At 36.3% G+C, this 18,080-nt stretch overlaps 1 protein-coding gene across 11 annotated transcripts in view; it reads left to right on the top strand.

The window, feature by feature from the left end:
* ITPK1 (inositol-tetrakisphosphate 1-kinase) overlaps positions 1-18,080 on the top strand; it is a 386,351-nt gene that overhangs the window by 65,572 nt on the left and 302,699 nt on the right. For 9 of the 11 annotated variants that reach the window (XM_056810465.1, XM_056810462.1, XM_056810459.1 and 6 more), the window contains one exon: positions 2,998-3,022. The exons of 1 other annotated variant lie outside the window; for it this stretch is intronic. In XM_056810465.1, the coding sequence (XP_056666443.1) occupies positions 2,998-3,022 (25 nt within the window). Of the gene's footprint in view, positions 1-2,385; positions 2,814-2,997; positions 3,023-18,080 lie in introns of those variants that run through there. One more of the 11 variants, XM_056810463.1, reaches the window with a different exon arrangement.

The following is an 18,080-nucleotide window of genomic DNA, read 5'->3' as shown; positions in this document are numbered from 1 at the left end:
ACATTTATTAAATCCCTACCAAATATGCAAATCCCTTGGTATGAGAAAAAGAAACTGAAATGTACCAGTTGTTTACCTCAAAGGAAAGTGAGGGACAACAAAATGCATACAATTCAATAATTGTAAGATAATTTGAGGAAAAATCTCTAATAAACTTAAGTTCCTTGAGATTATGATATTTGCCTTTCCTAAAGTTGTTCCCTATTTTCCAGCACATTTTCTAGAGGTGTTTAAGAAATGCTTAATGATAAGGTCCCTTCAAGTTCTAATATTTTTTTTAGACTGTATTCTTTGTGAATGGAGAGTGTTTCAATGTTTTTTTTTAATTAAAAAAAATTTTTTTTATTTCTTAGTGCACTGTTACATAGTTGGAATTTATCAAGTACTTTTTGATTTGCTCTGTGAGTGTATGACTTTCTTTTTGTAGCATCTCCAGCTGATGGCTGCTTAATCCCATCTTCAATATTTCTATTGATTGTGAGCATGTCATTTATTGAAACTAGCCTGTTGCATTGTTGGACAATTCTCATTATTAGAAAACTTTTCCTTATGATGAGGCAAATTCTCCCATTCTGTAACCTCTAGATATTATTTCTTATGTGAAGATGATGGGAACATGTTGAAAGTGTGGTACATGGTGACAAGGCTTATTGTGATATGTCATGGTAGAATGACATAGATTGAGGAGGCCATGGGTTTGTTCGTTCACTTATCAGATGCTATCCAATTAATTTTGTTTCACAGATGTGTTGAGATTTCTGAGAATCCTCTAGAAAAGGTATGTAAGCCTTTCCTGTTTCCAGGATTGACTTGGCAGGAATGAGTGATTTTATAGGTGTTTATGGCTTGTGTTGGGTCTCAAAGGAAACAAAAACTGTGAAAGCAATTATTATTCTGATGTATACAGAAACCCCTGCAACAGGTTAGGCTGGCCCCTTACTGCATCAGCTATATATTTTACTGTCACAATCAGAATCAGTGTTAAAGTACATGGTCAAGTTGGCATCTATGTCCCTAATAAACTTCCAAGCAATCACAAGACTTGACTGGTCATGGGACATTTTCAAGAAAAGGATTTACTTCTTTTCAATGTCTTTTACTCTAGTTAGCTTTGTTTGGTCAAAACATTGTGGCCATAGGCCTGAGTCAAGAGTTTGACATGATTTGAAGGTAGTTTGCTTTACTCTCTTTAGGATGTGTCTTAGTCCACTTCCTGTTATGTTCCCTGGACCTCTTAACATGATTATACATGCTTATCTTGAAGTTTAAAACTTAATCCTTGCCAAGGAAGAGCTAATAGCCTATTTGAGAAGATAGGATTAATAAGTATGAAACAGTAGGAAATCATATGAGTCTCTGTGTAGGTATGTTCTAAGGTGCTTATTTGTGTATTATGAATGATGAATGCTATAGGAAAGGAACTTTAAATCTTTTCTCCCCCCTTCTCTATATCATAAGTCCCTTTTGGCAGCCTTGGAAGACTGTGGACTCTTCTCAGAAAATGCTAAATTACAGTTATAAAGTTGTAGTACTCTTCCTCTTCCCCTTTCTCTAGCTCTACCCCCAATCTAAACCCAGGGATTCTCTATATGGACCCATCATTAGGAGCCTCTGCTTTTAGAAATTATTATTATTTTTTAAATCCTTATCTTCCACCTTGGAATCAACACTATACTATGTATTGGTTCTAAGGCAGAAGAGCAGTAGGGGCTAGGCAATGGGGGTTAAGTGATTTGCCCAGGGTCACACATCTAGGAAGTGTCTTGACTATTTTAGAAATTCTGAGAGCTAGAGTAGATACTGAAGGATTTGGAGGATTTGGATAGGAAGATGGGATTGACATTCCAGGTGAGGAGGATAGCAACATGAGTAGAATTGACAGAGGTAAAAATGAGTGGGGTTTTATTATAAGTGAGGCCCCAATTGCCACATTGACCTGAATAATTGCTGTTACCTGGTGTATACAGTAGGCTTAAGGAAAAGTACAAATCATTTAATAATCCAACTTTATTGTCTGTTTTCCTTTAGTACAAACACTGACAGTGGATGAAGTGGTTGGGCATAGGGAGCAGATGAACTTTCCATCCCTGCTTTTCTTTCAAGTGATGAACTGACAAATATGAAAGAGGCATCCTCCAGTACAGTGGGGGTGTATATTTATAGTCAGCAAAAATCTGGGTTCACCCCCAAACTCTCCAGTTAGTCTAGATTTCTGGAAATACATGAAAGCATAATCTGTTGCCACACAAGCATATTCTTGTACTAAAGTGGGTATTCTTTCTCCAAAACAATTTTGACTAGATGACTGTTGAGGCACCTTCTAATTCTTTAAGGAATGATACAAAAATGGGCTATTTTTGTCTCTAATATAGTGTAGAGAGTTAGGGTACCTAAGTGGCGAAGTAGATAGGTTGCCAGGAAGACCCACCTTCATGAGTTCAAATCTGTTCTCAGGCACTAGCTGTGTGACCCTGGGCAAGTCACTTAACCCTATGCCTTAGTTCCTTATATATGTAGCGTGAACTGGAGGAGGAAATGGCAAACCACTATAGTTGCTTGGCCAAGAAAACTCCAATTGGGGTCAGGAAGAATCTGAAACAATTGAAATGACTGAACAAGTGAAGAGAATCCTGGATTTGGAATCAGGAGCTTGGTTTGCATTCCAACTTTGCCTTTTAGTCCCTGGATGACTTTGCCCTACTTAATTGATCACTTTGAGCCTTCCCTTTGATTATTCCAGAAATGAAAGTGATACTACTTGGGCTTGCCTGCCTTATAGTTATTGTGAAACAATATTCCAAAGCAATAAAATGGTGCATAGATTTTTTTTTTTCATGAAGGTCCTGGTGCCTGGGGGACCCCTTTAACTTGAATTGATGTTCATTTTCTCCTTTGCAGAGTGGTGGGAAGATTCTCATGATTCTAGGTGTGAATTATTTTTATGAGAAGCTGCTTCTTTATTTGTCAAAGTAATATTTCTCTCTTTTTCTTCTACAGGAAAAGGGGCATAGAAGTTGTGCAGGTGAGTAAAGATTATATTTTAAATATTCTCTATCACAAAATCGACTTTCTGAAACCCCTATCTCTAATTTTTTCCTCCTGTATCCAGGGAAATGGATAGATGGAGGGGAGAAAGAAAGGGGGAGATTTTCTTATTTCTCTTCCCCCAAAATGCATTTCATAACCCTCCCCTTAAAACTGTCTCCTCTAACTCCTGCCAACCTCTTTTAAAATTTTTTTCTTTTTAAAATTTAGAATTTTTTTCCATGCTTACATTATTCATGACCCCCTTTCCCTCTCACATTCTTTCCTCCCCTCCTCCCGAAGCTGACAAGCAGTTCTACTGGGTTATACATGTATCATTGTTCAAAACCTATTTCCATGTTATTCATATTTTCAGTAGAGTGATCTTTTAACATTAAAACCCTAATCATATCCTTATCGTACTACTTGTTCAATCATATACTTTTCTAATGCATTTTTTTTTCCACAGTTTGTTCTTGGATGTTGATTGTGTTCTTTCTCCTCAGTTCCTCTGGATTGTCCTGGGTTATTGCATTGTTGCTAGTAGAGAAGTCTCTTATATTCAATTGTGTCACATGGTATCCATCTCAGTGTATTATGTTCTCCTGGTTCTGCTCCTTTCAGTCTGCATCCATTCCTGGAGGTCATTTCAGTTTACATGGAATTCCTCCAGTTCTTTGTTTCTTTGAACATAATAATATTCCATCACTAACATATACCACAATTTATAAACAATTCCCCAATCTATGGACACCCCCTCATTTTCCTATTTTTTTCTACCATAAAGAGCACAGCTATGAATATTTTTATATAGCTGTCAACCTCTTAAACTTGGCACTATTTTAAAGAGATAAGAAAGACTTCCTTCAGTGCACATGGGAAAGAACTTCATTATCCTTCTGGTTAAGTTGCTCCAAGATTTTGACTTCTTTGCATCCAGTACTCTGGGAAGTTTACTGACCTTGTTGTACTCAGCTTAGGGTGAGAGAGAAACCATTTGGTATGTGAGCTTGTAAAAGAAGATATGTATGGGTTGAGTCTGGGTGGATGGGAAGGGATGGGAAGGGATGGAATGAGGACATGAAGAGTCTGTTTGGACTGTAATATTCTGGTTTTGGAGTCATGTGATCTATCATATCTGAGACTTTTTTCTTTAATTCTCATCTTGAAGGAGTTGGTGCTTGATATCTAGTTAACTAAAGAATTATGTGATTCTGTGGGTAGAAAAGACCACAAGCTTGACAGGATGTCATCAGCCTTTTTGCTTGAGAGTGAACCAATAATGATCTTGGTCCAGAGAAAGTTGGGATGATAGATTTTTAAATTAAGTTTTGGGAGGGAAATAGCCACTTATTTCCGAGGCAAGGAGGGGATGGAACAAACTGGAGAAATAGGGATATCCAATTCAAGGCCAAAAAACTTTATATATAAAAAACTTTAATATATAAAATAGCACCAAAATGGCTTGAGACTGGGTTGATTTCTTTTATATTCATTTTAAAGAACTTTCTTATAGTATATTATCTTGAATTCTTTTTCTTTTGCTATTATAACCACTCTTGTAGTCTGTAGAATGGGGAAAGAGAGGTACCTAAAAATGGCAGCAGAAACAGTGTACTTATTTAGGGTTCAGATGCCAGAAATGTCTGTTCTTCAGGATCCAACTCACTCCAGTGATGATGAAGGTCCAAGCGGCATATTGCTTTCAGTTGTGATTCCGAGATCTAGGATAAGTGATATGAGCCTTAGAGCCAAAGATAAGTTTCTTGGATATGTCCAAGAGAAGGAACCCTTAAGAGCCTGAGGACTAGTGGGTCCCAAGCCCAGGGATGGATGCTTGATACTATTTATTATTCACTTGAAACAATAAAACTAAAGTCTTTTTGAACAAATGTGTTCAATACATGAAATCCTCAAATAATTTTGTCTTAAGTACCCCCCACCCCCATCATCCTATTTGCATTCATCCCCACCTTTTATATAATGTACACTCTTTATGATTCTTTTTTTTGCTTCCTATAATTTCATATAGATACTTCTAGACTTCTTTATACTCCTCTTATTGAATTATACATTACTAATAACCTCAAGGATCAAATACAGAATCCTCTACTTGTTGTTCAAAGCCCTTCATAACTTAGCCTTCTCTTACCTTGCAGCCTTCTTAAACCTTATTCTCTAATACATTCTTTGATCTAGTGACACTGGCCTCCTGGTTGTTCTGTGAACAAGACTCTCTATCTCTAGGCATTCCTCTGGCTGTTCCTATGCCTGGAATGCCCACTGGCTTCCCTGCCTTAATTTTAGTGTCTTCTGTCTTTTGTCTTCTTTTTATCTGATATGTAACTTGTTTGTAGATATTAGTTTCAAACTTGAGAGCAGGGATTGTCTTTTGCCTCTTTTTTGTGTCTTAGATCTTAGCATGGTACTTGGACACATAGTAGGTACTTAATGTTTATTTATCTGATGATTTTATGTTATTATACTATCTCCCCCTTACCCCCTCATCCATTTGACTTGTGTATTCCTTACAAAGCTACCACCAACCATGGTGGTCATGGAAGGGCTGCAGAAGGATGGGGGAGGGAGAGCAAGGAAGACATATGAAGCAAAGGAGGATTTGAATCCATAGTCAAAGCTGTAAATCAGAATCTTGTTCTAGTGCCCCAGAAATACTATGTAGCACATACAAATTTAAGTGACTGGAGATGAGAACAGATAAATTTATTGAAACAATGAATTGACTTGCATAGAAGTTGCACCCTTTCAATTCTGATTTTCATCTAGCATCCATCAGTGTATGATATGTCTTGGGGACAGGTTGTGGATGATGGCATTTGTCCCTGAACTGGTGGAAGAAGTTTACCTTGAACAAAAAAAAATTTAATTCCTTGTGGTAAGCAGCTGCTCAAATGCAGTTTCCCAGAGCAAATTCTATTGTGAGCTGCTTCAAGGGAAGTCAATCCACTCATTCTCATCAATAAACAAGCTGCACAAAAGAGAAACATACAGACTCACATTTCTGCATTCCTGTTTACACAATATCTGAAACTGTAACACCTACTTCAGGAGGTGCCCAGGGTTGATACCCTCTTTAGTCTTCCCCCTTCACATTTCATATCCAAATTTATGTTTATAAAACATCTTAAACTATAACACCCACTCACCAACTTCAGGGCATTCTTCACCCTCCCCTATTGTAAATACAGTGAGACTTGAAGCTCAGATGACAGTTCAGAAATTGCCAATTGAATAGAGCTTTTCAAGGTGTTCAGAGGATCATAGATCTTGAGTTGGAAGGGCCCTGAGAAGCTCAATCCCAGTTGAGGGTTTTTGTAATGGTTTTCTATTCCTTTTCCTTAGGCCTGGTAGCAATAGGTCTCTTAATATTGCCTGTGCTATATATACCAATAGAAATAAGAACAGTGAGGAGACTTTCACTGTGCTGGGAGTCTTTTTCAAAACACATACATGTAACAGTTTGTTGTGGAAATAGAAGCTCAGTGAACAAAAAAGAAACATTGAATATAAACAAAAATGCTGGAGTGAATTACTTAAACAGTTAAAGGCAGGCAGGAGGGGTAGGAGTAGGGAGGAGCAGCTAAGTAGCTCAGTGGATTGACAGCTAGGCTCAGAGACCAGAGCTCCTGAGTTAAAATCTGCCCTCTGACACTTCCTGGCTGGGTGCCCCTGGACAAGTCACTTAACCCCCATTGCCTAGTCCTTAAACCTCTTCTGCCATGGAACACTAAACAATAAACACTATAGATTCTAAGATGGAGGGTGAGAGTTTAAAAAACAAAACAAAACAAAACAGTAAATCCTATGAGTTTAAATATGTGTATATATGTGTGTAGGACAGTGCTGGAGGGACATTTGACTTGAAGGTCACTATTAATCTTTATTCAGGGACTAGCAATCCAGTCCATGGATTATTCTGCCTTTAAGTTTTTATTTTTTTTAAACAAGTTTTTATTGATTCTTTTAAAAATATCATTTGAACTTTTGTGAGTATATTTTCATCTTTTTGAATAAAAATTACATTTTATTTCTATATTGCATAAAATTTCTCCCATATTCCTTCTCCTCTCTGCCCTTCCAAAGACCCATCCATTATATAAAAAGTATTGTTTTAAAAGATAAATAACAAAAAAGAGCAACACTAAATCAATATAGCAAAAAAAGTCAAAAATAACATGTAATGCACCAAAACTGTAGATCTCCTCCTCTTGCAAAGGAATGACTTCCCATATATATCTCTTTTTTGGAACCATGCTTCTTGTTCTGATTTTTGCAACATTGACTTTTCATTATTTTGTGGTTCTTTCTGCTTTCATTTTTATAATATTGTTTTCTTGACAATGCTTTCTTCGTCCTACATCGGATTGTGTAAATCTTTCCAAGCTTCTCTATATTCATCATATATACTCCTTAGTTTTCTGTTTTAGTCTTTTAGGCACTGAACTGATTGTAAACTAAGATTGTAAGCTGCTCAAGTGATATACTAGGAGGGCTGAAATGTTAGGAAACCTGGTTTCTCTTCTGGGTTCTGTTAATAACTATTTGACAGAAGACAAATCAGTTGCCCTGTCTCCCCACAGTTCACTCAACTGAGAAATAAAAGGTCCAATAAAGGGTAAAGACCTGATTTTTTTTTTTTAGGTTCTTCTAGTGCTTAAGCCCGTGAAACTTGGCTCCAAAGAAGAGTGCTTGCCTAGTTAAAAAGCAGAGATTGAAGCCCAGTAATTCTTATTCCATATGTTTATGACAGAGGATTGGGAGCATTTGTTCCTGAAGTGGTGAACGGGCTTTATCCTGGAAGAAATATTTGATGATATTTTAGCTGAAATTGGAGAAAACAAACACTGTGCATATCAAAATGAATTTAGAGTACTTTATAGAATCTGATTGATTCTTCCCCCCAAATCCTTACTTTTTATCTTAGTCTCAGTTCTTTTTTTTTTTTTTTAAACTCTTACATTCTGTGTAAGAATTGATGCTAGGTGTCCAAGGGGGAAGACTGGTCAGGGCTACGCAATTAAGTTACTTGTTGTTGATCAGACAACTCTCATCGCCAGGCCAGTACTATGCCATCTACTTGTCCCTCTGAGTGATTTAAAAAAAAAAAAATCTCCTTTTTCAGGAGGTAAGGAAAGATATCAATTGAAAGTGTTAAAAAAAATCCAGGCTAATAGTAGAGTTGTTGTACAATTCTAATTTGTTTAAATTGGAAAGCACCATTGGAAAACCTTCCCTTTCCCACAAAAAAAAGGAAGAAAAAGCAACCCAAACAAAACATAGCATGTTAATCTTGGATAACACCAAGTCACTTGTAGTTATTGTAGTCTTAGCTCATAGGTAATTAATCAATAGATAAGCATTTATTTTTGTTAATTAATTAATTTTTAGGCCCTTCTGTCTTATACTCAATACTCTGTATTGGTTTCCAAGGCAGAAGAGCAGTAAGGGCTAGGTAATGTGGCTAAGTGACTTGCCCAGGATCTCATAGCTAGGAAGTGTCTGAGGCCAGATTTGAAACTAGGATTTCCTGTCTTCAGGAACAAGCATTTATTAATTTATTAACCATCTACCATGTGTCAGGCACTTTGCCAGACTCTGAGGATATAAGGATAAAAATGAGAAAATCCTTGTTGTTGAGTTGCTTAACAGGGACCTATGAAATAGACATTGGATAAGTTTGTGGGAAAAGTCAGTTGTTGGTGAGACAGACCGGGAAATGGTTTATTTAGAAGATGCTCTTAGACATGAGACTTGAATGGGTTTTAAGAAACAGGTGATTGAAATTCCATGTTGGGACATGGGGGCAGCCAGTCAAGACCTTGGAAATAGGAAGTAGTTTGTGGTATGTAGGAGACTGGTCTATGTGTATAAAAGGGAGTAAATTGTTATGAGACTAGAGACATCGTTTGGGTACTGAATGAAGAACCTTACATACTCAGAGTGTAGACTAGAAAAGAGATATTCTTTCCTTGATAAGCAACTGATTTGGTGCAGTTTCCAGGAACAAATTCTGATCTACCTTGAAAGAAATCTGCTCATATTCTCATTAGTAAACAGTCAACTTAATAAATAGTAAGTAGTCAAAAAGAAAAAACATAGATTCACATAACCTTCCTTCCTGTTTATATAACATTGAAAACTGTTAACACTGAGATTTCAGGTGGTACTCAGTGTTGCTATCACTTTCAAGTCTTCTTTGTGGTGAATATACTGAGGTATGCTATTCAGATGGCAACTTGGCATCTAACAACTCATGGGAGTCTCCAAGATGAACTCAAGAAAATAATAGATCTAGAGCTGGAAGGGACTCGACCTCCCAGATAATTTTACAGATGAGGAAACTAACAATTTAGAAGATTAAATGATTTGCCCAAGTTACTACTCTTAATTTGGGTAATTAATAGCTAATCAGTTACTCTGATTTATTACTGGGATATAGAGATGACTGATGGGGCAGCATGGATATAGAGTGCGTGGTCTGGACACAGGAAGACTCATCTTCCTGAATTGAAATCTGATCTCAAACACCTACTAGCTTGTGTAAGGATAATTTTAGCTTTGTGACTTGAAATCTAAATAATTGGTTGCCAGGGAAAATTCCCAAATAATAAAATACCCAAGTCAGCTGGGAATTATGGTGAGTTTAATTAATATAGAGAGAAGGAACTGAGAGAGAGAGAGAGAGAGAGAGAGAGAAAGAGAGAGAGAGAGAGAGAGAGATCTAAAAATAGACTTAGCTTAAGGTTCTAGCTTCACTATAAGGTATGAGTTAAGTACCTTCATTGTTCAATCAGGAGTTTACAACTTTTATCTTCCCCTAAAGTATGTCTAATTAGGGTGGAGTAGTTTCCAAGTTCATAATCCATTCCTGATTCTGTTAGACCAAGTATCTCCATTGTTACAATAAGGAAATAGCTAAATCAAATCTTCTAAAGTACAGTCTGAGTAGTTTTAAAAATTCACAAACCCCCCTGATGATCATTGGGAGACTAGTCTCCCCATTAATCATTTAACGTAATCATCTTGTAGTCCTAAAGCATCTAACTACAAATGTATAAAATATTCAATTTCTAAGAGGGAATTAAAATAGTTAGGGAGAAATATAAAAAAGAGAAAGCAAAACCAATGTTTTTCTAGGCTTATTGAGAAAAAGCCAAATTAGGGGCAGTCCCCTTTGGCATAAAAGTGTACATTTACAATAAATGTTCAATCAAACTTCAGTTCAATCAACCACACTCAAAGTTCGTTCTTAATCTTCTTGATGTAGTGTAGGGTTTCTGGCATCTTTCTGCAACAGTTCATTTTCTGGATTTAGGAGTTAGCAAGCTTCTTCCTTGAAGATCTTTTCTCGAACAAAAAATCAAAACCTTGGATTTTATTATTAAAATACACTGGGCAAGTCACAAAACCCTCTTTGCCTCAGTTTCCTTGGATATAATGAGCTGGAGAAAGAAACAGTAAACCATTTTAGTGTTTTTTTGCCAGGAAAACCCCAAATGAGGTAAAACAAATAGACAGGCATGACTGAAACAACTGAACTGCAGCAACAGGTGGCTTTGGACTAAGTCTGCACAAATAGAGGACAAAGTTTGATGTGGCCCTACCAAGAGTTTTTCCAAGTATGGTAGCTTAGTTGTGTATCTTTTGTCAAAGGACCCACTGAGCTAAAGTTCAGAAGGCTTTAGAAGGTTGATGGTCAAGAATACAGTGTTTGTTGAAGGAATACATCCCCTTATGCCTCAATTTCCACATTTGCTTATAGGTGATGATGATTTACATTAGTTGCCATATAGGCTTATCTTGAGGAAAACACATTTTCTTCTTATAACTTAAAGAATTGTTTGTTCCCTTTCTGTAACAATCCATTCCATTGCTATGACTTAAAAGGGAACTTTGTGGAACAGTTAAACTGGACAGTAATAGTAAAAGCAACTAGTCTTTTATTTTAGTCTGTTATTTGCAAGTTGTAAAGAAATTAAGGCACATACAACTCACATAAGCTACTTGTGGCTTATGTGGACATTCAAGAGCACCAAGGGAAGGATATAGCAGGAGTGATCACTGGACTTCTTTGGGTTATTGAAAGAAGAGGAAGGGGGGTTTCTTTGAAAAGACTGTGAAGACTGTGCTTGACTATTCTTTGAATCCTTCTGGAAGATAACTGAGATTTAGACTTATTTGGAACATATTCCTCCCTTTGTGAATCTTAAAATTGCTCGGACTATACCTTAGAAGATTTGGTTAAGCTATTCCCCTATTGTAACAATATAGGTACTTGGTCAGGAATGTATTGAGAACTTTAAAATTACTCCACCCTGCTCAGATAGTGCCTTAGGGGAAGATAAAGTTGCAAATTCCTTACTGAACAATGAAAAGTCCCCAACTCATACTTATAGTGAAGCAAAAACCCTAGCTAAATGGTATATTTTTAGATCTAATACAAAAGGGTGCTAAGTACCTATAAAGGTTAAATTAATCACTAAAAGGTCAAGCAACTTACAAAGGGCAAGCTTAGCAAAGAGATGTGAAATACTCAGAAGACATAATCTAATCAGAGAAGGTGATAACAAAAGAAGATGTGAACTAAGAATGGATAGTCCTGGGGAAAATGTCTACTGTGATTGGTAGATGTGAAAATTTAGGGGAGGTGACATAAGAGAAATTTCTCTTTAAAAAGAGCTCTCTGAACTGAGTTCAGGGAGTTTGCCGGGGAGGTTGGAGTTTGGAGTTAGTTTGGAGGAGCTGGCTCTCTGAACTTAGTTGGAGTTTGGAGTTAGTTAGAGGAGCTGGGTCTCTGAACTCAGTTCAGGAGTTGAGGATTTCAGTGAAGGACTAGAATTTGTTTAGGACGATCTTGTGGTAAGTGATAAAAGACTGACTAGTCTCTCTTAAGGCTCTAGGCCCTTCCTATTATTTCCTCTTACTCTCTCTCCCTTCTCTTAATTCCTTCATTTGTATTAATTAAAATCTCCATAAAACCCAGCTGACTTGGGTATTTTTTCATATTTGGGAATTTTCCCATGGCAACCACTTATTTTTAATATAAAATCAAGGCACTAAAATTATCTTTACAGTTTTGGCAATTCATAGTCTTGAAAACCATATTTTCACAGTTACACCTTTTTTAAGGCCACTCAATATACTAAATAGTATAATACTCTGATTATACATTCTTTCTAAACCATATGGGAAATAACTGTGGTTTAGTTTGATATAGCCCAAGGTCCACACTCTTAAGACCCTTGTGCAATATAACCAATGTATTAGGGCATCTCACTTCTTGGAGCGACCTAGAAACTACTGAAGCCAATCTAATTATTTTCCCATCTCTAAAACCAGGAGGCACCTACTTGTGAATTTATGTGGAAGGTAATGAAAAATTCTTGGCAGATTTTAGAAAAGAGAGAATGCTTATCATACATGAGAGAGGGATTTGTTTATAACAGGTAGAATGTCAAAAGGAAAAAGCCAGAAAAAAATAGAGGTTTTTCTGGATTCTCTCTCCTTTTTTCCCTCTTCCCCTCAGTGTTCCCCTGCTGGTCCCCTCTACTTTGTCAGTCATTCAACAACATACTTGATTTTTCACATTGACAAATTGGATATCAGGAACCAAGAGTTGAACAATTACCAAGTTTCAACACTTGACTTAAATACAACCATGGAATAAGCACATGGTTCCAACTTTTGCTACTTTCTGTCTCTCTAACTTTGGTCACAAGGCACTCGACCCTTCTTTGACTCACTTCCTATACCTGTTGAGTAGGGTATGATAATTAAACAGCATTGATTTGTTTTTTTGTTTTTTCCCTTTTTTTAATTTAGAATATTTTCCCATTGTTACATGATTCATGATTTCTCCCTCCTACCTCCTGAATCCAAGAAGCAGTTCCACTGGGTTATACATGTATCAATGTTCAAAACCTTAAACAACATTGTTGTAAAGATCAGATGAATTGTTTCTAAAGTACTTTGTACACTTTGCTATTTAAATGCCAGCCATTTTTACAACATACAACCATAATTAACAACATGGTTCAATCAGTTTTCAAGCAATTATTAAGTGTCAGTGATGGTGTTAAAACAATTCTTGTTCACAAAGAGCTTATACCATATCCTGTAATACATGGCTAAATAAATAGTCATATAAAAAGTAAACCAAGGGTTATTGAGGAACAAGAGTAGTTGGGTATTAAGGACAATCTCAGAAGTTCTCATGTAGAGAGTAGAATTGAGCTGAGCTTGGAGGAGAAGTAGGGATTCTAAGAAGGGGAGGTTAGGAAGGGTGATACACAGCTAAAAGTTTATGAGATGATATGAACCTCCTGTTTCTATAGGGGTGCTGAACCTGGACTTCTGGGCTATCTAGTAATCATGATTTATTGCAGTATTTATACCCTTATAGTCTTTTGAATGTAACTAAACTTAGGCAACAAGGCAGTTAAAATCTTGAAGAATAACAGTTTTGTTTTAGTCTCCTTTAGGAATGTTGGCAAAGGACTGAAGTACTTTAGAGCTTAGTGGAAGTGTGGGGTTGGGGAAAGAGCCCCCTACTTTGGAATGTAGGTGCCTGGGTTGTTTCTTTGCCTAATTTCTTATTATCTTCATGACTTTGGGCAAATCACTTTTGCCCTGAGTGGCTTAATTTACTTATTGTGAAAGTGAAGAATTTGAATATGAGATGATCTCCAAGGACCTAACCACTTTAAATCCTTAAATCTTTTGAATGTTGTGACTGTGGTTGCTTTTAGAGTTTCTCATTCTTTTCTAAGCCTATCTAGCTTCAGCCCTCAGGTTGGCAGGGGCAGTCTTGAGATGTGGACTTCAGTTGGTAATGGAGCATGGTTTTTTAATTTTTAAACATAACTGGGAGCAAGAGAAACAAGGATGGTGTGAATACTATTATGCTGCCTCTTGACCTAATCAGTTAGCCTTTTGTAGCCTGGATAGGCAGATTTATTACTCCATTTCCAAATGGAAATGAGTGGGAATGGGGGTGGACTTGGTTTCATACCCAAAGAACCCAAACAAAGTGAGTTAGCTTGTGGAGTTCTTGATCAGCTCTGGGCTTAATTCCTTGGATGCCCTTTCCCCCTCTTCTTTCTTGATAATAATAATGATAATTTTTGTTATTCTGTTGATTCAGTCATGTCCAGGGTTTTTTTTTGTTGTTGTTGTTTTTGTTTTTTACTTCATTTGGCGTTTTCTTGGCAAAGATACTAGAATAACTTGCCATTTCCTTTTCCAGCTCCTTTTTCAAACAAGGAAACTGAGGCTATCAGAGTTAAGTGCTTTGGCCAGAGTCACAGAGCTAGTAAGTGTCTGAGGCCAGATTTGAACTTGGGAAGATGATGCCAGGGAGAGCACTTTATCTATTGTGCCATCTAGACGTCAATCATAGTAATAACAACAATTGTGATGATGATAATAATAATAATGACTGTTATAGAATCTCTTAGAGCTTTAAGGTTTATAAAGAATTTTGTTCTTAGGTGGAGCAGTGGATAGACCCCTGAAACTTGAAGTGCCTTTTTTTTAAACCCTTACTTTTTGTCTTCAAATTAATATTAAATATTGGTTGCAAGTCAGAAGAATGGAAAGGTGTTAGACAATTGGGATTAAGTGATTGCCCAGGGTCACACAATTTGGAAGTACTTGAATCTAGCTTTGAACCCAGGATCTCCCTTCTCCAGGCCTGTTTCTCTATCTACCTGTCTCTGAACCAAGAGTTTTAACTGACTTGAGCTAAAATGTGACCATAGTCCAGTGCTATCTAGGTGGCCTTGATCAAGTCATTTAGCTTCTCAATCTCCTTACCCACAGTATAAAGCTAATAATAGCATCAGGCCAACAGAATTTTTGTGAGGATAAAAATGAGATAATAAGCTCTATATAAATACTGTTACTATGATTATCATAATCTAAAGCAGCTTTATGCACACCTTGTAATTATTTTAAATCTATCTTATTTTTAATATCACTATTATATTTATTTAGCAGTTCTGGATCACTGAATATGCATTTTTAGTGCCTAAATTGTTTCCCATAATTTTCGATCCATATTATACTCATTTGGCAGACTAGCAAACTGAAGCCAGTGAATCTTAGATGACTTGCTTATAGTCACTTATACCTGAACTTAATGATTTCTTATTTTGGTACCTTTTTTTCCTAAAAAAAAAAAAAAATAAAAACCAAAAAACCTCAAAAAAAATTTGTTATCTTTTGGTGAATTGTATCTATTGCATCTGTGATTGAAGAAGAGAACTAGAGAAGACGACCTTCACTTTTTAAAAAAATAAATCTATTTAATGAATTTGGAATATTTTTTAATAGTTATATGATTCATGTTCTTTCCCTCCTCTCCCTTCTCTCCCCAGCGAGCAATTCCACTGGATTTTACATGTATTGTTGTTCAAAAACTATTTCCATATTATTACTGTTTACAATAGAGTGATCATTTAGAGTCAGCATCCCCAATTGGTGATATTTTTCTTCTGTGTTTTTGCTCCCACAGTTCTTTCTCTGGATGTGGAAAGCATTCTTTCTCATAAGTTTCTCAGAATTGTCCTGGGTCATTGCATTGCTGCTAGTAGAGAAGTCCATTACATTCCATTGTGCCACAGTGTATCAGTCTCTGTGTATAGTGTTCTCCTGGTTCTGCTCCTTCCACTCTGCATCAATTGAAGGTCTTTCCAGATCACATAGAAATCCCCCAGTTCATTATTCCTTTCAGCACAATAATATTCCATCACCATCAGACACCACAATTTGCTTAGCCATTCCTCAATCTAGGGACATCCCCTCATTTTCCAATTTTTGCTCCCACAAAGAGCACAGCTATAAATATTTTTGTGCACATATTTTTCCTTATTATCTCTTTGGAGTACAAACTTAGCAGTGGTATGGCTGGATCAAAGGGCAGGCAGTCTTTTAAAGTCCTTTGGGCAAAATTCCAAATTGCTTTCTGGAATGTTTGAATCACAACTCTACCAGTGGTATATTGTGTCCAAATTTTGCCACATCTCCTCCAACATTTATTACTTTCCTTTGCTGTTATATTGGTCAATCTGCTAGGTGTGAGGTGGTACCTCAGAGTTGTTTTGATTTGCATTTCTCTGATTACCAGAGATTTAGAACACTTTTTCATGTGCTTATTAATAATTTTTATTTCTTTAACTGAAAATTGCCTATTCATGTCCCTTGCCTATTTATCAATTGGAGAATGGCTTGATTTTTTGTACAATTGTTAGTTCTTTATAAATTTGAGTAATTAGACCTTTGTCAGAGGTTTTTGTTATAAAAGATTTGTTCCCAATTTGTTGCTTTCCTTCTAATTTTGATTGCATTGGTTTTGTTTATACAAAACCTTTTTTTAATTTAATGTAATCAAAATTATTTTAAATTTTGTAATATTCTCTCTCTCTTACTGGGCTTTAAATTCTTTCCTTCTTCATAGGTCTGACAGGTCTATTCTATATTTCCGTAACTTACTTATAGTTTCCTTCTTTATATGTAAGCCATTTACCCATTCTGAATTTATCTTGGTGTATGGTGTGAGATGTTGCTCTAACCCTAATCTCTCCCATACTGTTTTCCAACAGTTTTTGTCAAATAATGGGTTTTTGTCCTCAAAACTAGTATCTTTTGGGTTTATTGTACACAGTCTTGCTGAGTACATTTACCCCAAGTCTATTCCATTGGTTCTCCCTTCTGTCTCTTAGCCAGGACCATATTGTTTTGATAACTACTGCTTTTTAATACAGTTTAAGATCTGGTACTGCTAGGCCCCCATCCTTCACATTTTTTCCCCCATTATTTCCCTTGATATTCTTGATCTTTTGTTCTTCCAAATGAACTTCGTTATAATTTTTTCTAATTCAATAAAAATGTTTCTTGGTAGTTTGATAGGTATGGCACTAAATAAGTAAATTTTGGTAGTGTTACCATTTTTATTATATTAGCTCGTTCTACCAGTGAGCAATTAATGTTTTTCCAATTGTTTAGATATAGTTTTATTTGTGTGGAAAGTGTTTTGTAGTTGTGCTCATATAATTCCCGTGTTTGTCTTGGGAAATAGATTCCTAGACCCTTACTTTTAATAATCTTAAATATCCTGTTTTAGTAATTGATAATACATTGCTCCTTATGTAACAGTGGTCCTATTTCCTTTTTTGAACAAAAATGGGTGGGTAAGATGAAAAGCAATTATAAAGATATCACTAATTCTGGTGTCTTATTCAGTTGGCTGCTTTGCTTATGTGACGGTGTAGTGAGGAATGGTGGGGGAGGGGGTGAGGTACTGGTAATCTGAGCAGAAGTGGTGGTGGGGCTTTATTTTTTGCTAATTTTTAAATTTTGAAACTTGAAATTTAATGGAACCGGGTGGAAGAAGAGTACATTTTATAGGTAGGATAAAGGACTGGCATCACTGTTATTTCCATTTTTCAAATTCCATAAGAATGTAAAAACTTCACATTTTGGATAGCCTTTAGTTTTCCCAAACAGTTTTCCTGGCCAGAAGCAGGGCAGGAAAGTGAGTTACTGGATCAGGGCACGCTACTTTCCACTTTTTGTTGCCAGGGAACTGTTGTGTTCTTCAGATTTTCAGAGTTTTTTTTTTTTTAATGTACAAAGTATTATTGGAATGAGGTAGGAATAGCAAAGTATCACAAGAAAAAGGACTGAGAAACTGAAAGACTGTGTAACTTTTAAATGCAGTAGTATCCTACAGGGAAAAAAAGATATAGGAAATGTTTTTTAAAGAATGGTGCATTTAAAAGCTTTTGACTCCAGTATTTGAAAAAAAAAATGGAACTCTAGTCAGCTCTTGATTGCCTCCATGTGGATTAGCTACTCTATCAATTATCTGTGACAAATTTTTAATCCCATGCTGGCTTCTCTCCTGTCACTCAGAGTGCTACTTAACTGCCTAGGGCTTCTCAGTCTCAGTTTGTGAATGCTAATGCATTGAATAAAGTCCCCTTAAACCAATTATGATGGTTAGGTCCTAACTAAAATATGCTGCCTTCTAGAGG

The sequence above is a fragment of the Monodelphis domestica genome, chromosome 1 (assembly GCF_027887165.1).
Source record: "Monodelphis domestica isolate mMonDom1 chromosome 1, mMonDom1.pri, whole genome shotgun sequence".
NCBI classification, from domain to species: domain Eukaryota; kingdom Metazoa; phylum Chordata; class Mammalia; order Didelphimorphia; family Didelphidae; genus Monodelphis; species Monodelphis domestica.
Note: the sequence above shows the minus strand (reverse complement) of the source record. Positions and strands in the feature narration are given on the sequence as shown.